General features: G+C 53.8%; 1 protein-coding gene across 1 annotated transcript in view; it reads left to right on the forward strand.

The window, feature by feature from the left end:
- Positions 1-17,552, forward strand: part of TNFRSF8 (TNF receptor superfamily member 8) — a 32,762-nt gene extending 15,210 nt beyond the window's left edge. The window contains exons 6-12 of the mRNA XM_067711503.1: positions 169-262; positions 554-699; positions 1,734-1,835; positions 1,970-2,023; positions 9,005-9,030; positions 11,904-12,093; positions 15,740-17,552. Of these exons, the coding sequence (XP_067567604.1) occupies positions 169-262; positions 554-699; positions 1,734-1,835; positions 1,970-2,023; positions 9,005-9,030; positions 11,904-12,093; positions 15,740-15,984 (857 nt within the window). The 3' untranslated portion in view covers positions 15,985-17,552. The remainder of the gene's footprint in view (positions 1-168; positions 263-553; positions 700-1,733; positions 1,836-1,969; positions 2,024-9,004; positions 9,031-11,903; positions 12,094-15,739) is intronic.
- Positions 17,553-23,822: the final 6,270 nt, after the last annotated feature.

The following is a 23,822-nucleotide window of genomic DNA, read 5'->3' on the forward strand; positions in this document are numbered from 1 at the left end:
GTTCATTTACAAGATATTGAATATAGTTCCATGCTATACAGTAGGTCCTTGCTGTTTATCTATTTTAAATATAGTAGTGTGTATCTGTTAATCCCAAATTCCCAGTTTACCCCTCCCTCCCCCATTTCCCCTTTGTTAACCATCCTTGGTACCAATTCTAACCGGCAGGTACGGCTGAGAGGGACACCACCTATGAGCCACCTCCCCCGGGGACCCACTCTAACTGCAGCACCAACGCAGAGGACAGCGGGGTGCCCGCCAGGTGACTCCTTGGCCGCCTCTCTTCATTTGCCCTTCATACCCAGGGGATGCCCAGGGGGCAGCCGGCTGGGAGTGGAAGTGGGGCTTGGGATAGATCTCTGGGCCAAGCCCACAAGTCATTTTGGAGAATGTGGGCCTAGGTCTGTGTTGCCACCATGGAAGCCCTGAAAGCCTAGAAACCCAGGCCCTGCCCTCAAAGTGCCTGTCAGAGGCTGTAGGCAGGGGACCTGGGGTCTCAGGCCTCCTTTTCCATCTTGACTGTCCTTCTTACTTCTGGTCTCTCTCCCCGCAGCCCCACCCCCTCCCTGATCTCCCTGGCCGACTCCCTGACTGGTAAGGAGCGTGGAGGGGACGTCACCCACGTGCGGGGACGCGCCTCTCTCTCAACCAGCACTCCTATATCCTTCTCCTCCACAGGGAAGCCCACTCTGGTTTCAGGTAATGACCACCCCCATGAAGCAGGGCCTTCCTCCCTGGGGACCACAGGAGGGAGGGTTCTTACTAGGCGACAGCATCCACTTGGTTGGAGGCGGGGGGGACCAAGCCTGACCCCAGGTCTCCGGTTTCCTGATCTGGGGCTGTGACTCTGTCACTCGCTAGAGCGGATTCCTTAATTCTTCTGAGCAGGGATTTTATTCACAGCTTCACCCGCATGGCCCATAATTGCTGCTCAGAAAATATTTGGTGACTGATTCATGACCTTGACTAGTTTCTTACTTCTTCTGAGCTTCATCACCTGTAACGTTGTAACAGCATATACCATGCAGGGTAGTAAGCAGTGTCCAGTACACATGAGCCTTACCCGCTCCCCTTAGACGGTCGCTCTCAGTACCATGCGTTTTAGGACTTGCAGTTCTACTCTTAGACACTAGGTGGCAGTAGTTCTCAGGCCAGCGGCGCTCAAAGAGGTCCTGGACTTGGCACCATCAGCAACTTGTTAGAAAAGCAAATTACCAGCCCGACCCCAGACTACTGAATCAGAATCTGCATTTTAACATGGTCCCCAGGAGATTCATACGCACAGGAATGTTTGAGAAGCACTTATCTGGCACATGCTACTTTTTTAACATCTAAAAATGGACTTTAAAGAATAATAACTATATATTGATATTCAAAAGTAGCAAAGCAAGTTAAGTATTAAGTGGTAAAGAAATATATCCAGATAGTGGTTAAGAGCGTGGGCTCTGGAGTCCTCCTGGCCTGGCCTAATGTGCTTCCTAGAGCCAGGTGAGGAAGGACAGGTGGGTAAGCGCTGGACAAGATAGCTATAGACAGGATCTGGGTTTCTGTCCTGGCTTGGCAAAGGACCAGGTCCTGTCAGCCACAGTAGAGTCTGTGTCCAGGAGGAAGTAGTCTGGAGCGAGGGCTGTCCTGTGTGGTTGCTATAGGGCCCCGGCTCACCGCCATGATTCAGACTTCGGGGGCCACCAGTGCCAGGGCAGGCGAGAGAGCAGGGCGCCTCTGTGTTCCAGGACCTGTGCTCTTCTGGGTGATCTTGACACTGGTGGTGGTCGTCAGCTTTGGCTCCTTTCTCCTGTTCCACCGGAGGGGCTGCAGGAAGTGGATGGGGCAGAGTGAGTGCATGTGTCCTTGGGGCCTTGGGAGGGCAGGGTGCTCTGTCCTAGCCTGGCCTGGGTCCCTCTCCCGCCCTGCCCGCTGAGGCTGTCTGAGGCTGGCCTCCCTAGCCTTCCTCCCGTTGTCGTTTCAGAGCTCCACCTGTGCTACCCAGTCCAGACCTTCCAGCCCAAGCTGGAGCCTGTGGGTGAGTGTCCAGAGGTCCAAAGGGGCTACGTGCAGCTACACAGCAGCTCTGGACCGTGGGTCTGGATCTCCCTCGGGGTTCCCTCTGTAGGGGTTCCCACAAGCTGCTCCTCCTTTCTGTGCAACCTCATCTGTGATGGGAATATAATGTGGGTGGAAACTCTGACATGCCCTGTTCGGCATCGGATGGAGTGCGGGCATGAAGTTTCAAAAATCCACCTTATCTCCATTCTTGCCTCTATTGTGCCCTCAGAAGAGGCCTTCCCTTCCTCTCTTCTCTCTGTCGCCCCTTCCCAGCCTCCCTATTATTTTCCCCTCCCCATTCCTCCCTTCCTCCTCTCACTCCCTCCCTCCTGCTGGCAGCTGAGGGCATAGGGGTCGGGGTGGGGGTGGGTGTAGGCTGACAGGGCTAGCATCCTGATTCTGCCCCTTATGAGCTACATGACCTTGGGTGAGTTACTTAATTCCTCTGTGTCTCAGTTTCTCCATCTGTAAAATGGGAACAGTGGGGCCTAATTCAGAGGGCGGGCGTGTGGATCCGTCGCGATGGGCCTGTTAAGTGCTGTGCGGGGCACCTGCACGTAGTCAGAGCTCAGCACAGAGTGGCTGCTGTCTGCTGATGCCCGCCCCCGTGTCTGGGGCCTTTTTCCTCAGCAGGAGTCCCAGGCCTTCCTATGTTCTACGTTTTTCTGAACTCCTCTTTCTGATCCCTGGCCAGCCTCCAAGCCACCTCTTCCAGGCAGCCTTCCATGCTCCACCCATCTAGGCAGCAGACTCTTTCAGCTCTCACCTCGGGGGAGGGGACCCCAGCCATCTTGTGCCAAGTGTCTCCTCTCCTCTGGGCAGCCTCTTTCAAGGCAGGGCAACGTCTTCCTCAGCATGTCACAAGCATTGATTGAGCACCTACTGTGTACAGGCCCTGACCACAGGGGAAGGAGTGGACACAAATGGTCTGAACTTCCCTTTCTGGTTTCAAGGCAGGCTCCCGCAAAGGGACTCACTGACTGAGAGCCCCAGGGGAGGCAGGTGATGCTCTTCATTCCGTAAAGAAGAGACAAGACCCGGGGCCACACCACCTGTAGGGGCCACACCAGACTCAGGCGCTGGTCCTGGAAACGGCCGGTCTTGTTTGTAGAGGGCTCAGTCCTGCCCCCACTTCCTTCCTCCCCACCAGGTTGTCTACTACCCAGTGCCCACCCTGGAGCCCAGTGGTCAACTCAGACCCTGCCCCCCAGGTCCCCAGGCCCCATGGAGAGCCTTGCTGTAGCACGGTTTCTAACTTGGGCCCCTGAACACAGTGCAGTGAGGCATGTTTTGGATTTGATGAGTTTCACAAGCAGGTGCTTGCGTTCCCTTCGCAAGGGGGGTTTTTGTGTTTTGACAATTTCAAGCCTTTTTCCGTGAGCTGTCAGGCTCAGTGTCTCACTGAAACCCGCGTTTGCTTTCTTGACATTTTCTAGTATTAGAGTTTCCATTGCTGTCAGTTTATTTTTTTTCTTCAAACCTCCGTGATAGCAGTTTTGTCACACACACACACACACACACACACACACACACACACACACACACAAAAGACCGAGAGAGAGCAAGAAAGACAGAAAGCACCTTCCCTTAAGAAACCAGACCTACCAGGAACCAAGCCTGGGGCTCAGTGGTGGCCACTCTCTTTGGGGCCGTTTCTGGCCCGCTGGCTTCCGGTGGGTCCCTGGGGGTCTGGTTCCCAGGCCCGAGAGGGAAGGAGGTGCCGCCGGGGGCAGGATGCGTATGGACTGAGCGGGGTGGATGCAGTGGGGGCTGGAAGGGCGCAGGAGCCTTTATTCACTCGTCTGCTCCTTCATGTCTCCGTGGGGCACTGCCTATTGGCCCTGTGCTGGGTACAGAAACTGCCCTCCCGAGCTTTCAGGCCAGCATCAGTTGCTCAAATGACTAAAGACGAGCGGGCTGGAAATGGTTGCCCCAGCCCTCCCGGTCCCGGAGCTCCAGGGCTGGGGGAGCCCCTGGTGCGGTAAGCCGTGCGTCAGCAATCTGGGCAGATGCCCCTTTGATGCTCACCCCCATCTCTGAATGGATTTGACTTGGTGACAGGCACACACGTGTTCTCATTTTACTCCTCCTTGTGAGGCGCCCGCTGTTATCCCCATATCACAGATGAGAAAGCTGAGGCACAGGAAGATGAAGGAGCTTGTTTAAGGCCACTTGATTAATGAGCAGTACGAGCAACCAGGATTTTGTCGGTGGTGGTGGTGAGATTTTTGCATAAATGGTCTCACCCTTGGCACTGTTGACATCTGCATGGGATCATTCTTTGCCAAGCGAGTTGTCCTGTGCGTTACAGGATGTCAGACAGTTCCCTGGTCTCATACTAGTAGCTCCTCCCATCTGTGACAGCCAAAAATGTCTCCAGGTATGGCCAAATTTCCCCTGGAGGGGAGTGTCACTCCTGGCTGAGAAACACTGATTGAAATTCTTTTAACCCTTCATTTTAAAGGACACTATAGTCATCACTTTATCTGTTACTTCAGGCAGGTTTAAGTTGGAAAAAGTTTTTGTTTGTTTTGAAACAATTTCAAACATACAGGAAAGTCTCAAGGACGGTGCAGAGAACTTATTTTTTTTGAACCATTTGAGAGTAACTTACTGACATAATGCCGTATCATCCCTGAGTACCTGAGTGTGTATTTCACACGACTGTAGTCAAACCATCAAAATCAGAGAATTCACTTTGATGCACCACCACCAACTAATTCTCAGACCCCACTCAAGTTTCTTCATTGATCCAAATAATGTCGTATCGAACAAAAGAATGCAGTTCAGAGTCTCGTACTGCATTTGACCATCGGGTCTCGTGTCCCCTCCAGTCTGTATTTCCCTCCCGGTCATGACCTTGCCACTTTGGAAGATTCCACCAGTGATTCTGTGGCTGGCTCTCACCTGGGGTTTGCCTGACGTTTCCTCACGCTTGGACTCAGGTGGTGCGTCTCTGGTGGGAGGATCCCAGGAGTGGGTCATCCACCCCGCCAGATTTCCCTTTGTCCCTTCCCCGCCGTGTTCACCGTGAGCCCTTGATTAGGGTGGTGTCTGCCAGGCTTCTCCACCATGAAGTCCTCTTTCCTCTGCGGTTATTGCTAAGTACTCTGAGGCTCTATGAGTAACTGGTGCCTCATCAACTTTGCTCCATTTCTGTAAGTATATCTGTCTGGACTCATGGATTCCTCTCTTACTGTACTGCCATCATTATGTAACTTGATGCTCACATTTTCCCAGGTTAGGCCAGTGGGGGCCCCTTCAAGCTGGCTGTTGCGTCCTTTTGTCCCCATCCTTCTGTGTTTGGAGCACTTGTTTTTTCTTTCTTTCTTTCTCTTTCTTTCTTTCTTTCTTTCCTTCCTCCCTTCCTCCCTCCCTCCCTTTCTTTCTTCCTTCCTTCCTTCCTTTCTTTCTTCCTTCCTTCCTTCCTTCCTTCCTTCCTTCCTTCCTTCCTTCCTTCTTCTTTTTTCCTTTTTTGGCCGAGATGGGAGAGTTGTGGGATCTTAGTTCCCCAACCAGGGGTTGAACCCTGGCCCTCAGCATTGAGAGGGCTGCGTCCTAACCACTGGACCGCCAGGGAATTCACTGGAGCACTGCTTTATTCTACGATATTCCCAGCTTAGCTTGTAATTCCCTGCCCTGTCCTGGATTTGAATCTAGGGGTGCTTGTTGCCAAACGCCTTCCCTGGGTCTGTTCTGCTTTCCACAGAAGCTGGGACCCCAGGCCAGAGAGGGGATGGGACTGAAAGGGAAGAGTGATAGGAATGGAAGGGATGGATAACTTGGGTGTCAGAACCCACGTGCTTGGCTTGAGCAGCCCTCAGAGAAGCCCTGGGAAACCAGGCACTCCTCCCCGAGGGAGGAGGGGCCCACCGACGTCCAGTGCGTGTGTCCCTGGACTTGTGTCCTGGGATGCTGGACATATTTTATGAGAAAATTGTTCTTATTCCAAAGAGCAAGGATACCAATAAGTGAAGACAGTGGACTGAAGCAACATTTTAGGGGAAAAGCACTTATGAAATCTGACCTCTGTACTTGGCACGATTTGCTCTAGGTCTTTATCAAAGTACACATGAGGGTTGTAACACGCCTGTAGGCCGATGTTGGCGCCCTCCGGATTCTGCCTTTTCACCTCGATGTTATTTTATGCTTGTTTCCGAGAGTCAGTATCGAATGCTGGTTTTCTTTTCGGTGTGATGGAGTTGCCACGCCACTGGAGTATCCTGGGGTCCCTATGTGCTAGGCGGCATCCCGGTCGCCTTCTCTTTTAATCGTTTTAATTAAAAAATTCTAAATGGACTTCAGTTTTTAGAGAAGTTTTAGACTTACAGAAAACTTGAGAAGTTAGTACAGAGAGTTTCCGTATAGCCCACACCCAGTTTCCTCTATTATGAGCATCTTACATTAGTGCGGTAAGTTTGTCGCAACAAACGAACCAATACTGATACATTACTATTGTATTAACTAAAGTTCATACTCTGTTCAAATCTACTTAGTTTTGCCTAATGTCCTTTCATTGCTCCAGGATCCCACCCAGTACACCACATTACATTTAGTCATCATGTCTTAGGCCCGTCTGGCCTGTGACAGTTTCTGGCTTTCCTTGTTTTTCTGACCTTGGCAGTTTTGAGGAGTTAAGGAGCATCCTACAACTTGCTTGTCGGTTAAGTTGTAGGGTGGCTCTCTGCTTAGAGTTTGTCTAGTGCCTTTCTCCTGATTAGATTGGAGTTGTGGGTGTGGGAGAGGAAGACCATATGGGTTCAGTGTTATTTTCATCACAACATATCAAGGGTTTTGCTCTCAACGTGATTAATCCCTGGGCACCTTCAGTTTTGAGATCTCATTTAACCTTCATAAAAACCCTCCAAAGTTGGCATGACCTGTCCCCTTTTCCAAATGAGAGAACTAAAGGCTGGGAAAGGTGAAGGATGTCGCGCTGGGGCCTCACTGCTAGGAAGGCCTGCGGCGAAGGACCGCTAAGCTGCTTTACTGTTTGGCACCTGTCTTGTTTTCCACTTTTTGGTTATTAGAAACTGCACCACTGTGCACAGGCTGGTCGCTTTCCTTCGGGTTATTTCCTGAGGGTGTGTCCCTGAAGAGGGATTACTGGGTCAAAGTGTGTGAAGTTTTCATTGCCCAATGGCTTTCGAGAAAGAGGAAACCAGTTCACAGGCATCAGCAGCTGTGTTCCTGTTTACCCATGTCCTCTCCAAGACTGCATTTTATCATCTTAATTTCTTTTGTCTTGTTACTTTGTCACACCCTTTCTTCCCCCCAAGACTTGCTGCGAATGACAGTTGGCTGTTTGCAAAAGTCAAAATCACTCTCAAAGGAGGAAGATTTGGCTTCACTGACATCCTTTAAAAGAATGTGCCTCAGGCCAGACAGTGTTTCTCAAAGTGCTGGCTCTGGTGATGGATAGTGGCTGCCTCGTGGGAGGGGCCACGGCCTCTCAAGGTGACCACTCTGCTGGCAACAGCATTTACCAGATTTGTTAAATCGAGAGTCAAGAATTGTGTCATTTTACACATGTGCTTCTTTTGACCATTATTCTGATCCATTTCCCCTTTAGACACTTTACCTGCTGATGGTCATTTAAAAGGGACATGGAAGGGCTTCCCTGGTGGTGCAGTGGTTGAGAGTCCGCCTGCCGATGCAGGGGACGCGGATTCGTGCCCCGGTCCGGGAAGATCCCACATGCCGCGGCGCGGCTGGGCCCGTGAGCCATGGCCGCTGAGCCTGCGCGTCCAGAGCCTGTGCTCCGCAACAGGAGAGGCCACAACAGTGAGAGGCCCGCGTAGCGGAAAAAAAAAAAAAAAAAAAAAAAGGGACATGGAAGAGTGTCCTCCAGACTGACCTGGTGTCCACACAGCAGGTTCAAACTGCCCGTCTTGTATTTTCGTGGTCAGTCGGCCTCCAGTGAGGGTTTCTGCTAGGATTCGGGGATGCTCATTCCCTAGAGGGGCTGAGGTCAGACGGTCTTCCAGAGGTGACTTAGCTGGCATGCTGGCCTCTTTTCACGAGGTTTCTCTGGTTAGGTGTGCACACCGAATAGCAACAAAAGCCAAGTCTCTGTAGGTGATTTCTTCGGGAGTCGTAAGAGGCCCTGTGCCCCCAGAGGACGGTCAGCTCCTAGGGGTCGACTCGCCCTGGCTTAGACAGACGCCTGGTACCATCTCCAGCTTTCCCAGCTGGCCACTGGGCCGTGATTAAATGTCAGCATCTACTTGACCATGACCCGGAGCCCAGTTTAATACGAGAGGAAAGTTGGAGAGGAGGGTGGGGTTTGGGACGAGAAGAAAAAGGTTGTGCCCTAGGGATCATTGCATACTGAGCCCACCAGAGCGTGGGATGACCGCTGAGACCGGCCACGTGGGCTATTTCAGGCACACGTGATAGAAAACCGAACTCACGCTGGCCTGAGCCAAAAGGGCTCCGGGGTCCACTGGCTTTAGGCATGTCCGATGCAGGTCTAAGAAAAGGTCCTCAGGATCTGTCACCCGCTCTCTATCGCCTAGGGGTCCTCCGTGTGAGTTTCACATGGTGCCTCGGGCCGTTCTGGCCTCTCCAGCCCCTGGAGGCCACCAGGTGGTAGCAGCAGCCACAGACCAACTTCTGACCCAGCAGAAGTGTCTTCGGCTCCAGCTGGGGTGCGCGCTCGTCCTGAACCAGTCCTGTGCGTGTGTGGGAGTGGGAGGGCTGTGCAGGGGTCCGGTGTGCTGAGGGGCTTGGTGGCTGGAAGAGAGGTGACTCCCCTGTTCTCTGGCTGCCGCTGGGAGGTGAGCCCCTGTGCCCTGGGCCTGAAACCCGTCCACTGCTCTCCAGGTCTGACCGAGGCACCAGCTGCCACCCCGGGGGCAATGGAGGGCGCATTTGCCCACAGGTGGGGGGGGAGGTGCAGGGCCAGGCAGCTGCCAGACCCTCCTTGGTGAATTCACTGCTCTTTTGTTCTTTGCAGATTCCAGGCCCAGGAGGAACCCGACAGTAAGTAGCCCCTCCCTTGCCTCCACCCCAGCTTTGTGCCCCTAACTCTGACTCCTTCCCTAGCAGATCTGCTGGTTCTGAGAGCAGCTGCGTGGATCCCAGCCCTCCCAGGGCCCAGGTGCAGGTTCCCCTGCAAGTTCAGGCCGGGTCTGCCCCACGCAGGGAGCGCTGAGCACAGCGGGGCCTGAGCCAGGCCCTGGCGGAGGATGCAGAGCCCCACCCCAGACAGCAGCCTTGGTTCCTGGCTCATCCTGCCGGGGACTTCCAGAAGGGCCTGCCAGACAGTGGGTTTGGTTTTGGCCATGTGGGTGCCAGGTGTGGTGAGAGGGAAGGCTGTGTTCATTCCCCCCTTTCTCCATCACTCCTCCGTGAGTCTCGTCCTCAAAGCTGGGATGTCGAATCAGCAGCACGAACTTCTGAAACTTGAGCTTTTCTCATACGGAGCACTTACGGTGCACCAGGCACCTGGCTTCGTGCTTTCTTGAAGTTATTCTGGGTAGTCCTTACAAAACACAGAGGTTGGTACTGTTGTCCCACTGTATGGAAGAGGAAACGGGGGCCCAGACAGGAAAGGTGCTTCCACGGTTGGAAAATAGATCAGCTAGGATTTACGGCCTGGTTTGTGTGACTCCGAAGCTGGTGCTCTGAACTGTTACCCTGAGCTGCCTCCTAGCAAGAGCATTTTCACCTGCCTTTTATGAAGCGCTCGCCGTGTGCAGGCGCTGGGCTGGGGGCTTCGCACAGGTTACTGCTGGTCCTGCAACCACCCAAGATGCGGCGCATACACCAGGCCCTCATTGGGCTTGTCCTGGCGCCCTGCTCTGTGCCCAGCCTCCCAGGGGCAGCACGGGGACCAGTGCCGGGGGGGAGCAGGGGCACTGCCCCGGCAGCTGAGGGGGGAGCAGGACAAAGCACACCATATGGGCTGGGTTCGCCCGCTTTTCTTCTTTTCCACTTATCAGTTCTCTGTTACTTTCTTTTTTTTTTTTTTTTTTTTTTTTTGCGGTACGCGGGCCTCTCACTGTTGTGGCCTCTCCCGTTGCGGAGCACAGGCTCCGGATGCGCAGGCTCAGCGGCCATGGCTCACGGGCCCGGCCGCTCCGCGGCATGTGGGATCCTCCCGGACCGGGGCACGAACACCTGTCCCCTGCATCAGCAGGCGGACTCTCAATCACTGCGCCACCAGGGAAGCCCTGTTACTTTCTTTTAACTCAAATTTTCGTACATGAGAACGGTTTCCATCCTTTATCTTTAAACATAATAGATGGAACCACAATACAAGTTCAGGTTCAAATCATGGGAGATCACATTCAGACATGCTTGGGTCAGACAGGTTGCTGTTATGAGGCCAAGAAATTTCATGAAAAGGTATTTAACGATTTGTAAGATAATCAAATACCTTTTGGCCACGTGGGCCAAAGCATTAATAGTAACATGTTCAAGAATGCCGTCTTTTGGACTTCAAATTATTTTAAAAGAATATTCAGGGGACTTCCCTGGTGGCGCAGTGGTTAAGAATCCACCTGCTAATGCAGGGGACACGGTTTTGAGCCCTGGTCCAGGAAGATCCCACATGCCACGGAGCAACTAAGCCCGTGTGCCACAACTACTGAGCCTGCGCTCTAGAGCCTGCAAGCCACAATTACTGAGCCCTCGTGCCACAACTACTGAAGCCTGTGTGCCTAGAGCCCGTGCTCCGCAACGAGAGAAGCCACCACAATGAGAAGCCCACGCACTTCAACAAAGAGTAGCCCCCACTCACTGCAACTAGAGAAAGCCCGCATGCAGCAACAAAGACCCAGTGCGGCCAAAAATAAAATGAATAAATAAATTTAAAAAAAAAGAATACTCAGGATTATGTAGCTATACTTTCTGCCTTACTCAAACTCATTCCCTTTTGAAGGCTGAAGGTAAATGGTATTTACATTAGAACATTTTACAAGAGCACTTCTCCTTGGCACTTACAGAAAAGTGAAAAACGAAACCGACATTTTCCTGCGATGTAACTGTTTTTAGAATACATTAGTGTGATCATAAAAGGCTGCTGTCCCAGGAGCAGGGGAATTGGGGTGGGCCTGGAGCTGATACTTGTAGACTTGGGCTAACGTGCATGGATTCCAAAGCGAGATACTGGGTGGGGTTCAAGCACTGGCCGGACACTTACCAACTAACCCTGAGCAAGCTACTTGACTTGTCTTTTTTTTTTAGATGTTGGGGGTAGGAGTTTATTAATTTTTATTTATTTTTGCTGCGTTGGGTCTTCGCTTCTGTGTGAGGGCTTTCTCTAGTTGTGGCAAGCAGGGGCCACTCTTCATCGCGGTGCACGGGCCTCTCACTATCGCGGGGCTTCTTGTTGCGGAGCACAGGCTCCAGACGTGCAGGCTCAGTAGTTGTGGCTCACGGGCCCAGTTGCTCCGCGGCATGTGGGATCTTCCCAGACCAGGGCCCAAACCTGTGTCCCCTGCATTAGCAGGCAGATTTTCAACCACTGCGCCACCAGGGAAGCCCCTACTTGACTCTTCTGTGCCTCAGTTTCCTGATCTGTAAAATATCTGCTAATATTAGCCACCTTGTAGAGTGGTTGTTAAGGATTAACACATGTCAAGGGCCACGCACCTGGTAAGCATTGTATGCAATGCTGACAGTATCATTATTTAGTACAAGTTAAAAACAACGTGACTTCACAGGGTCCCACACTCAGGTATGTCAGGCTATCAAGGCTGAGAAGCCCAGGGTAGTGCATGACGGCTTTAAAGCAGAGAGGGAGATTCACTGGGGTCTATGGAGATGAAGAAACAGGGGTTCCCCAGCTCAGAGACTGGGGGAGGTTGGGGCATCCTGCATCAGCACCATTTCCTCTGTGCCCACTGCAGCTGATCGGGAGGGTATCGGTGGCAGAGCCGGGCCTTGAGGAGCAGGGGTTAACGAGCCCCCCAGCTGTGGAGACCTGCCCCAACCTGGAGAGCCTGCAGCTGCTGGAGGCCAGCCCAGCCAGCAGCCCCTCCACCTCCATGGACCTTCCTGAGCCCCGAGGGACCGCGGAGCACACCAACAACAGGATTGGTGAGTTGGCCTGTTTGGGGGGTCCTGGGGTGCTCAGGGGCAGGAGAGATGGGCCCTGAGCCCCCAGCGGGGACTAGAGACCCTGAGGACGGAAGGCCCAGCAAGGAAGAGGCAGGGGTTCCTCCCCCGGCCCTCATGAGTAGGAGACAATTTCTGTGGAGTTAAGCCCTTCTCAGGGGGCGTGGAGCAGCTGCCGCCACCTCTTCATCCCAGTGTACATTTCTGTAAGGTAGGGATAGCAGGACTTCTGCCTTCACGGAGCCCATCGTGAAAATCCGTGAAATGATGTGCATGAAGTCGTCCTGGGGGGTGGGGCTCCCCCTGCCTGGTGCCTGCTCTGATTAGAGGGAAAGTAACCGCCAGCCCAGCCCCCAACGAAGGGCCCCTGAGGGGGATGGAGGGAGACATCAGGGAAGTAAGAGCTGCCGCTTGGCTGACGCATTTGGGCATGGCACGCTGGTCACCTCTTGTCACACAGCCTTCCGAGGATGGGGTCTTTCCCTCCTTTTTCCAATTGGGGAAACAGCGGTTCAGGGGAGAGAAGTGATTTTCCCAGTCACACAGCTACCAAGTGGCAGCATGGCTGCAGGCTCCGAAACCCCCCGGTCTGTCCGCATCAGTACCCTGCAGTGGAACCCGGAGGCCAGCGCGCCCCGAACTGCAGCCACCCTCCAGCCAGGGCGAAACTTCCGGTCCCGAAGTCCTCCTTGCCTCTCTCCCCCTCCTCTCCACCCTGCTACAACCAGAACGTTTCTACCAAAATGGTTACCTGCCCATATTACACCCCTGCCTGAAGCCCTCCAGGGGGTCCCTGGTACCTGCAGGGTGAATTCCAGGCTTCTTATTCCAGCATTTAAGCTGCCTCCTCCCCACCAGTCTTGCCAGCCTCCCCACCCCACAGGTCTGCTCCTTCCTCCCACTCAATGTCAGTTTCCTAATCACCGGAGCCCTTTCTCACTTCTGAGCTCCCAGGGCGGCTGCTTTCTCACCTGAAACAGCCAACTCCACCTCCTTGAATCTAGTTAATTCTTGATGTCCTGAGGACCCTGTTTATTTGCCTCCTCCTCCAGGAAGCCCTCCCTGCCCTCTCCACTCTCCCGTCTAGGAGATGCCCCTGTGCTGTGTGGCCCCAGAGCCCAGGCCTCCCCTCCTAGTGTCCTAAGCACCCAGCAGTGTGTGTTTGCAGCCTCCTTCCCCACCCCCACCCCCATCCACTTGGCTGTTAGCTCCCCGGGGGCAGGGCCTTAATTGGCTCCATCTCTGTCTTTGGAGGGTTAACCATCACTGAGATAATTCCAAAGAGGCATTTGTGATCGTCCTACACATTTGTGTGGCAGGGATTGGTGGATAGAACGCTTTAGGGCAGAACCCTTAGCACCAAACTGAAACTTTTGGAATTGTAGCTTTCAGCAAGTTTTACTGGAAAAGAATGTATTTTGGGAAATACCACTGAAAGCATCTCCTGCAAATTTCCTAAGAAGTCCTAATTTGAACATTTGAGTCAAAGCTGAGTGCAGTGCCTGGAACCACAGGGCTGGGGCTCTGGGAGTGTTTGGGGGGGAAGGGGGAGGGAGGCACCAGGCTCCCAGGTGGGCTGGGGCTTGGGCAGCCTGGCCTGTAAGCCTGGCTGGTAAGCAGGTTGGAGATTCTCTTGGGACATTCAAGAGATGGTGAGCCCTTTGTTCTCCTGACACCTCCCTAGAGGAGTACCCCCTTGTACAGTTCCCAAGGGGACCAAACTCTGGTTGCGCTTTACCCCTCTACCCCTGGGCACCGGGCAGGGGGAGCCCCTTCCCCTCATCTTCATCCCCCTCCCCGTCCAGGACAACTTCCTTGGATTCTGGAGCCCTGGGTGGGGCAGGAAGTCCAAGCAACTTCTGGAAGACCCTCCTCTCCCAACTTGGGAGTGGGCAGCCCTGTGATGGGGGATAGAGCTAGAGGAATCAGGACCCGAGGAATGTGAGGGGATCACAGCCTGGCCCCCAGCTTTGGCTGCTTCTCCCTGGACAAACTCACCCCTCTTCTTCCACACCCCTGCTCCTCTATGTCTGTCTTCTGTCTGTCTCATCTCCTCTAGCGCTGTGCGACCTCCTCTGTGTTCTCTCTCACCTCCTGGGGTCCCCTGTCCCTCACCGTCACTGGCTCCCATCTTTTGCCAGCCCTTTTGGTCAGGTTCCCAGGGCAAAAGACCTGCAGGTCTTGATGGAGGGTATGTGGCTTGAGGCCACACTCTCTCTTTTGGGGTGTAGGGGGGGCTCCCAGCCCATAGCTTGTTTCACGCTTGTAGCCTTCCCTCTAGTTCTCACTGCTATTTTGAACACTTCTCTCTATCCTGGAAGTATCAAAGACCAAAACAGAAGAACTGGCATTATGCAATGGGGTTGAGCGTGTGGGGGCCCCCAGAATCTCTGGGGGGTTCCTGAATTGGAGGGGTGTAACTGGGTTCCTCAGAGAGGCAGGGATCCCGAGCTCCCTGCCCCACCCTAGCACTCAAGTTCCCTCTTGAGCTTCCCCATTCGGACTCCAGAGAGAGTTCCAGGGCTGAGCGGCTGGGAGCTCGTACCCTGCCCTGGGCTCAAGGCCATCAGAAGCTGGACTGCTGGTGTTTGGAGTTAGCTGACCTGGGTGAAGGCCAGGCTCCCCACGTCCCAGCTTCTTGGGCACCTTACTTAGCTCCCCTGAGACTCCAAAGCCCTAGTAGCAGGTGGTCAGCAGACCGCGAGGGGTCATGCCTCTAAGAGGCTGGGCTGCTTTTTCATCCACGCGAGCCACACGAGCAGCCCTATGTGCTGGGCAGGCACGTGGCCATAAGCAACAAACGTCAAGCTATACCAGCCCCTGCAAAGCTGTCCAGGTCGTAGGCTGTTGGTGATTATTAACAGGGTTGAGGTTTCTGCAGGGTGTGACCATCTGTCTGGGTTTGCCCAGACTGAAGAGGTTCCTGGGATGTGGAACTTTCAATACTAAAACCAGTAGGAGCATCCCAGGCAAACCAGGACACGTTGCTGTCCCCTTGCCACCACCACCCGCCCCCCACCCCAGGTTTCTGCTTTAGGCACGTGGATATGAACTGAAAGGGCAGCTGGGCAGGGTGGAGTTTCTTTGGGGATTTCTACTAACGACCTGGTGACCTTGGGCAGGTCATTTAACATCTCTGGGCTCCAGATTCTTTATCTGTAAATGGGGATCACGATAGACTATCTACCTTGTGGAAGTGACGTGAGGATTCGGGAGCTAATGTGTGAAAAGCATCTGGAACGGCATCCAGCTAAACTCCGCGAGTGTTCACTGGTGCTATTGGTGTCCATGTCATTCTCCAATTTCTCCCCATGGCTTCCTTTCTCTCCTAACCCCGTTGTCTTCTCTTCTACCCCATCTTGGCAGAAGTGTCGAGAAAATCACAGGCACTTCCTATACGTGGGCCAGTCCTTAACCCCTCAGCACACAGTTCCTAGCTGTTTTATCTCCTTTGAGCCTCAGAATACCTGTGAAGTCGGCGGGGCCTACTGTGTATCAGAGAGGCTGTGCCATCTGCCTGAGGCCACACAGCAGAAGTGGCAGAGCTGGGACTGGGACCCTCCTCTGCCTCCTTGCTTCCATCCAGCTGGAGCTATTGTCTCATCTCCCCCACCCTTTTGCCTTGCAGAGAACATCTACATCATGAAGGCCGACACTGTGATTGTGGGGACCGTGAAGGCCAAGGTGCCTGAGGGCCAGGGCCCGGTGGGGCCGGCAGGGTCCGAGTTCGAGGAGGATCTGGAGGTGGACCATGCCCCCCACTACCCAGAGCAGGAGACGGAACCACTGGCGGGCAGCTGTGGGGACGTCATGTTCTCGGTGGAGGAGGAAGGGAAGGAGGACCCCTTGCCCACGACCGCCTCTGGGAAATGAGGCCTGGCCTGGGCTGGGGCTGAGAGGGCAGCTGGGTGCCTCTGGGAGGCCACGGTGACCCTGGTGGCACCAAGCTGGTAGCACCCACCTGGTGGCAGAGGCCCATCTGGCCTGAGGTGAGGTTCCAGCATCCAGCGGTAGACCCAGCCTATCAACGCAGGAGGCTCTGCTTGTCTGTACCTGCCTCCCCACCCAACTGCCCCCCAACCCAGACCCTGGGGAGCCCGGGCCTGTGCGGCAGAGACGACCAAGGGGCTAGATCTGAACAGCGCTGTGTGTTGGGGCAACAGGCAGCCAGCAGGGCCTGGGCACCCTGCATTCTGCTGCTGCCAGCCCTCCCCTGTTCTGTAGCCCCCACGGTGGGCCCAGGGCCCAGCGCACATCACTGTTCCCGCAGCAGGAGGCATCTCGGGACCCAGAGACCTGCAGATTCTTTGCAGCCGTGGTGCCCCTGCCTGGCCAGAGACCCGCCCACCCAGCTGCTGCCTGGAGAAGGGCCTGCTCTGCTTCGCCCAGGGGGGCTCCCTCCCTGCGTGGACAAGGGGGACTGTGGACCCTTCTTGGGTCCTTACCCGCTCTGTGGGCACCTGTGCTCTGTCCCGGGCCACCAAAGATGCGTCTTCCCCAGATCTGCCACGTGCACAGATCCTGGTGGTACCAGGCCCTGCCTTTGGCTCTAGCTGCTCAGCACCCATGATGGGGGTGTGGGTGTCAGAAGACTACTTGGTTTCACTGACATTCTGCCGGAAAAGAAAGAGCGTTTCGTAGTTCAGTCTGGACTTTAGGATTTTTACGTTTCACACAAAGGAGTCAAGTGCCCTGACCTGGGGCTTCTTCCTGCTCTCCCCAGGGCTCTCAGACTCATGGCAAAAAACAAGTGGTCTTGGGAAGGGAGTGTGGGCAGATGAGGCCCGGGGCACTGAGTCGCAGGCAGCCTGGAGACTGCTGGAATTACCCGTTGGAAGCCGGCCCCGGGAAGGCCGCTGTTTACTCACCAGCCTGCTCGGTCTCTGGAGGAAGTTGAGGCTGGCTCCGGCTTCACCAGGGTAGTTTCTGAAACTGCTCAGATGTTTTGGGGAAAGTTGGAGAGAGGCTGGATGCTGTGAGAGACCGTTTACACCAGAACCTGAAGTTTACGTGGGCCGGACAATGGCCAAAACCCCCCGTGCCCGGACAGTGTGAGGACTCTGCTCCCTCCTGCCACTACCCCCCACCCCCCAAGGGCTCCCTCACCCAATGGCCAAAACTTTGGTCCTTTAAAAATTCATAAGTTCCCTTAAAAACCAATCATAAGGCTCAGGAAATTCTCCCTGAGATTTGAGTACCTCTGAGCAGAAGGGTCCGAGCCATCTCTCTCCCCACAAGACAACGGCTCCCGCTTTACCTCTCAGCCCCAGACACCTAGGTTGCCAGCGTCTGGGGACAGGGAGACCCCTACCTGCTGGGACAGCCCTTCCCACTGCTGGAGGTTCTTCCCTGCGGATGGAGGCAGACCCTGTCCCTGTGGAACTCCCACTCCCTGGTCGGTCCAAGGCCCGGCCTTTGGGGCTACTCAGAATAAAGCACTCTCGTCCTCAGGCTCCCTTGGGTTATTGGCAGGAGGCACCCCTGGTCTCCCCACAGCCTTCTTCCCTCCGGGCTGGGCCCAGCAGCCCCACAGCTGGGGAAAAGGGAGTCACAAAGTAGCAGCGTGAATGCCCCAGCCTTGGGTAGCCCAGAGAGGACCGGGGGTGAATGTGAGTCGTGGGCTTGGAGCCTGCGCTGGGAGGCCCCAGCCTGCCTCCCTGGTGTCAATGAAAACTTAATCAGTCGATCTAGGAAAGAATTGGAAATTTTTAATTTGAGCCAAATTTGAGGCTTATTCCCCGGGAAGAGCATCTCAGAAGGCTCTGAGAATGGTTCTACCCATTGGAAGTCAAGACACAGTTTATAGAAGTTTTTTGAGACAGGGCTGTACATTCAATGACGTATTATTGACAGTTTATGTAATCCAGATCTAAGCCCGGCGCAGTGGGTCATGTGACCCCTTATAGGATCAGGAAGGAATGCTATCTTTTCAGGAGTTGTCTTGCTGATGCTGGGAGAGTGCTGCTCTTTATGGCTGAGCGGGTATTCCTGCAGATGGGGGAGGTTTGGTCAATGCGTAATGCAGACACACAGTGCACAGTGCGGGGAGAGGGGAGGCCGAAGGGCAGAGAAGAATTCTACGTTTAAATTTTTCTTGCCTTGCCATAAAAGACGGATTCTATTTCACAACTGGTCACAACTCAGGGGCAGTCTGGGGCCTGCATTACACCACAGGCAGCCAGCCTGAAGCCCCGCTCTATGTCTCCCCTGGTGGCTGGAAGGAGACCTCGCCCATCCCACCCCCAGGACTCCAGTCCACACCCAGACCTCACAACCAGCCTGGCCATCGTACCAGCCACTGCCTGTCACATGGTCGATCCGAGAACCAGAGCGAATTTCCCTGCCCAGTGATGACGGACCCCTCCTTAACCTCTGGTCGTTCTGACATCCAGGTGGGCAAACAGACAAGGCCCCTGCTGCCCAGGGTAGCAGTTCCCAGGCTCTAAGGAACCGGCACACCCCTTTTCCTGAACAGTTGTAGTCAGGGAGTGACAGTAAGTAAGTAATAAGCGTCCTGCAGAAACTATTGCATTCAAAGAAACTCTGTTGTTTCCCAAGACAGTCTTGTAGGTTATAAACTGCACTAGGTTCCTAGAATCTCTAAGGCCAGGGCCAATCCCTAAGACAATACAAGGGCCTGAATCTGCAGCACATCCCTCCAGCCACGAGAGCCTAAAGAAGGTGTCTCTGGCATCCTCTCTGTCCCACGGTCATTGGGACCTGATTTGTTGAGCTGAACAGAAATGAAAATCTGTGCAGAGATGAGAGGCAGCTCTCTGGCCGCAGTTCCTTGTGTGCCTTCTCTCCTCCAGCCCTTCCTTGACCCTCCCTGTCCTCTACCATGTAACAGTGGGGGAAGTGTGGGGTGGGAGGTGTTGGGGCCAGGATGGGTCGGGGGAGGGATTCACAGGTAGGGCCAGAGAAGAACGCTTTAATGCGTCAGTACCCTTGACTGGAAGCCAAAGTGAGAATATCAAAAGCTTCAAGGGCAGCTCCTTGGGCCTTAGGGAGCAGCCGGCCGAGCCCATCCTGGGCTCCTGCACCCCACCCGTCCGGGACCACATAACCAGATCAGTGAACAAGGTCATTCTTGAGTGGGATCGTGCTCTGTGCTACCAGAGGGTCCCACTCGGGACTGTGGCAGAGAGTCTGGAGGGCAGGGCCAACTCTAGCCAGGTGGTCAGGGAGGGCTTCTTGGAGGAGGTGCCCTTTGCACTCTGCATGAGTGACATGATGGGTGGGCGAGGTGGGGGCCCGCAAGCATGCCGAGAAAGCAGGAGGCAGGGGGACCACAAATGCCAAGGCCTTGAGGTGGGGCGCTCCCGGTCCTGAGGTTCAGGAAGCACACCGCCTTGTAGAAGCATAGTGATCAGGGCAGAGAGGAAAGGGAGGTGAGCGGGACTGCCAGCTGGGCCAGATCCTGGAAGGCCTGATGGGCCGTTGTAAGGCACTTAGATTTTATCATAAATATTGTAAGAACATCAGTCTCTTTATATCTATTTTCCTCCTATTAGAACAATAAACATCCTGGTATTATCTCAGCAATGGGCAGGAAAGGCAAACCAGGGGCCGCGAAGGTCGTTTTAACCTAATTCAGAGGGAAGCTGGGCTAAAGAGGCAGCAGTTGCTGGTAGCCAGGAAGCTGTTGGATGTGTTTTCTCAGAAAGGGCAGAGAGCTGAGACTACATTCCTGGTTAACATTGCAGCCCTGGGCCCTCAGCTGATGTCACCACACGGAGTGAGGAGTCTGTCCAGTTTCCCCTTTCTTTGGGTGTCTTCCAGGAGAGTAAAAACCAAACCAAAAGATCCTGGAGGCTGGAGGCGTTTGTGTTTTGGTGTGGGGTGTGGGTCATTTTAGCATCGAGGCCCGCCCTTTCCTCCTTAGCCCTCCAGCATCTGCCTCTGTCCCATTTCATTACCCCTGCTTCCGATGTAGGGGGAGGAATGGGCCCATTAGAGTTCAACCTCCAGGCCAATGCAGTTCCCAGTACACGGCCTCAGGTGAAGCTCTCAAGCGCTTTTAACTTCAGTTTCCTAATCTTCAAAATGGACGTAATAATTATCTTCCAAGATGGTTGTGAGGTTCAGCAGTAAGACAGGTAAAGAGCTTGGCCTGGTGCCGGGCATATTTCCTGTTCAGTAAATGATATTCATCATATGTAGCATTTTATGAGCTTTAGAGATTACCCAAGGCTTTCTACATTCTTTACATATTTGGGCTTCATGATAATAACTGAAAGGTAAATAGGTTGAGTATCAGTTCCCCCTTTTATGAATTGAGGCTCAGAGAGGTTAAGCAACCAACCCACTGTCACACAGCCTGGAAGTGCCAGAGCTGAAATTCAACACTTCAACTCTGGCTGCCTCTGTGGTTGGGGCTGTGTCTACATCGCAGTTACCAACTGGCACTATGCCTTCTGGACCAGTTTCCTTTAGGAAGGGCAATTTTATTCCTCTTTTATGGGGAGGCAGGGACAGTTGCAAGAGGCTGGGTAAAACCTTCCTGAGATCAAGTGGCTTTCTGATGCCTCTGACCAGGCAGAAAGGACACAGAGCTGACCTAGTCAGAGCCTTGTTTCTTGAAGCTGCTTTCCTTAACAGTGGTCTGATTCTGAGGTCAGGGTTGACACAAGGCTGGGAGGACAGGCAGGACAGAGAACGTGTGCTGGAGAACCTGTCTCCAGGAAGGGAGACATGTCAAGAGCAAGCCTCCCCATTTTATTTATTTATTTTTTTCCGGTACGCGGGCCTCTCACTGCTGTGGCCTCTCCCATTGCAGAGCACGGGCTCCAGATGCGCAGGCTCAGCGGCCATGGCTCACGGACCTAGCTGCTCCGTGGCATGTGGGATCTTCCCGGACCGGGGCACGAACCCGTGTCCCCTGCATCGGAGGCGGACTCTCAACCACTGCACCACCAGGGAAGCCCCTCCCCATTTTACAGATGGGAAAACTGAGCCCCATAGAGGTACCCAGTCTGCCTAAGGCCCAGCTTGGTGCTCTGCGGTGGAGATAGCTCTAGCCATACGCTGAGACCTGATGCGGGGAATCACTCTTTAGTCCAAGGGAACAGTAAAGATTACTTGCCAATTTTTATTCTTCCTTTCTTTCTTTTTTTTTTTAACTGTTGTTAAAATAAAGGTAATTGTGGGGCTTCCCTGGTGGCGCAGTGGTTGACAGTCCGCCTGCCGATGCAGGGGACACGGGTTCGTGCCCCGGTCCGGGAAGAACCCACGTGCTGTGGAGCGGCTGGGCCCGTGAGCCACGGCCGCTCAGCCTGCGCATCCGGGGCCCTGTGCTCCGCAACGGGAGAGGCCACAACAGTGAGACGCCCGCGTACCGCAAAAAAAAAAAAAAAAAATAGTAACTGTGGTAAGAGACTTGGGTTCTTATTATAAGACAGCTTTGCAAGAGCCAAAGTGGCCCCCATAATCAGACAAGAATATTGTAGGAAAAGGGCTTTGCAGCTTCACGGGCCTGTGGCCTGTACAGTCACAGGGCCCCAAGCTTAGAAGGACCCGTGCTTGGTTTAATGCTCTGCTGTTGCTGTCTGAAAAATCGATAATTTTTGAACAAGGGGCCCTGTGTTTTCATTTTTCTCTGGGTCCCCAAGATTCTGTAGCTGATCCTGCATAAGGGGCAGGGAAATTATCTGTTAGCAATTTACTCAGTGCCAAGACACCTTACATACATCACCGCTTAACATCACAGTGACCATATTTCTAGATGAGCTTGCTGGTCCCCGTTTTTCAAAAGTGTTGACCGGCTAGTAACTGACCTTAACTGTCCTGGTTATCTCCTGCTACGTCATGAGCCACTTCAAAACTTAGTGGCTTAAAATCACCAATGGGTGGTTATTTTGCTCACAAGTCTGCACTTTGACCTGGGCTTGGCAGGGGACAGCTCATCTCTGCTCACACAGTACTAGCTGGCACTGGAGAACGCACTTCTGAGACGGCCGCAAGCTGGGGTTGGCTGTGGGTTTCTCTCATGGGCCTCTCCTGGAGCGGCTTGGACTTCCTTACATCATGGTGGCTGGGTTCCTAGAGCAAACAACCCCGTAACAAGTGGAAACTGCCAGGTTCATAAAATCGGAGCCCAGAAAGGGGCATAGCATCACTTTTGCCACACAGAGCCCAGAGTCAAGGGGAGGGGATGGAGCCCCCACCCCTCAATAGGAGTGTCAGGGAACATTGAGATCTTACTAGGTGCCAGACACTGTGCCCCACACTGCACATAGTGCCTTATTTCTTCCTCTCAGTAATTCGACTCTTATTGTTCCCTACGTCACCTCAAGGAAGCTGAATCACCAAATCCAAGTCTGTCTCCGGAGTGTGAGCTCTGGACCAGGGGCCCGACCTGTGCGTTCAGGGATCCACGCAATCAGAGTGGGACAGGGCCAGAATCTGTCTGATTCGAGAACATTTAAGGCTTTTGAAATAATCAGCTCCAACGCCCTAGTTTCCCAGATGGGGAAACTGAGGCTGCGAGAGTTCTTGCTGGGCCTCCCCTGAGAAGGGGCGCAGGGTCTGGCACCTTCCAGGGCAGGAAGGGGCCCCCCTGGGGCTGCCCGGTCAGGAAGTCACAGAGAGCTGTGGGCAGATTATGCAACGACAGGCTGTCGCAGGGACACTGTTTTTGACTGAGATGATGCTTCACTCAGGAAATACCCACAGCCTAGGCAGGTGTCAAGGGAGGGCTCCTCGCTTCAGGCGGAAGACCCCCTGTGAACGAACACTGGGGCACTCTCAAGGTGGACCAGGTCCCCTGGGCCAGGCGTGTTTATCAAAAGTCCCCTGAGAGCCACCCTGCGGCCCTGTGAGCTGGGCTCAGACAAAAGAGATATAGGAGGCTTCATCCCTGCCATCCAGGAAGTCACACACTCGTTAGAGAAATAATAAAGAACTCAATTATTGAGGCTTTGGGGCTATATCATTGAAACCTCACAATGCTCTAGGAAGTGGTGGCTATTATTATCCCTATGTTACAGATGAGGAAACCGAGGCACGGAGTAGTTAAGTCACTTGCCCAAGGGCACACAGCTGCTAAGTGGTGTAACCGGGATACAAATCCAGGCTATCTGGCTGGAGTCTGAGTTTCCAACCATTTGGCCATGCTATTCCACTGTAGCTCAGACTGGGGTCACCAATGTGCTGTGGCCCCAACCCTGAGTCCCAGGCCCTATAGAGCACTGTTTGGGCAAGTACAGGGCTCAGTAAACGTACAGGGCATGGAGTTTGTCCTCTGACTCCTGTCCACCTTTCTTTTCCAAAGCCCAGCTCTGACCAGGCCATTCTCTCACAGAACCTTCGATAATTCCCCAGTGCCTACAGGCCAGAGTCTGCCAGTCTGGCTCTCCCAGGCCTGTCCTGCTGCCTGCATAGCTTCTGTATCTGAAACCCCTCTGAAACCCAACTGTGTTCCTCCCAAGTCACCAAATATGAAGGGCACATCCCCACCGTGAAACCTCTGCTCAGTGACCCAACTCCCAAACCTCTATCTTCAACTTTCTCCTCCTTCCCCAGAAAGCCTTCCAGGACCATCCAGGACCAGGACCTCTGTGTCCTCTGAGTTCCCACGGCACTGACTATGAAGAGAGTTGGAGGCCTAGTTTCAGAAGCCGCACAAAAAAAATTTCTGTATGAAAAGATGAATTTATTCATGCATTCATTCACTCAGCCCCTCATTTAGTCACTCAAGCAACAGATCTGTG

This window comes from Pseudorca crassidens, chromosome 2, assembly GCF_039906515.1.
Source record: "Pseudorca crassidens isolate mPseCra1 chromosome 2, mPseCra1.hap1, whole genome shotgun sequence".
Lineage (NCBI taxonomy): Eukaryota > Metazoa > Chordata > Mammalia > Artiodactyla > Delphinidae > Pseudorca > Pseudorca crassidens.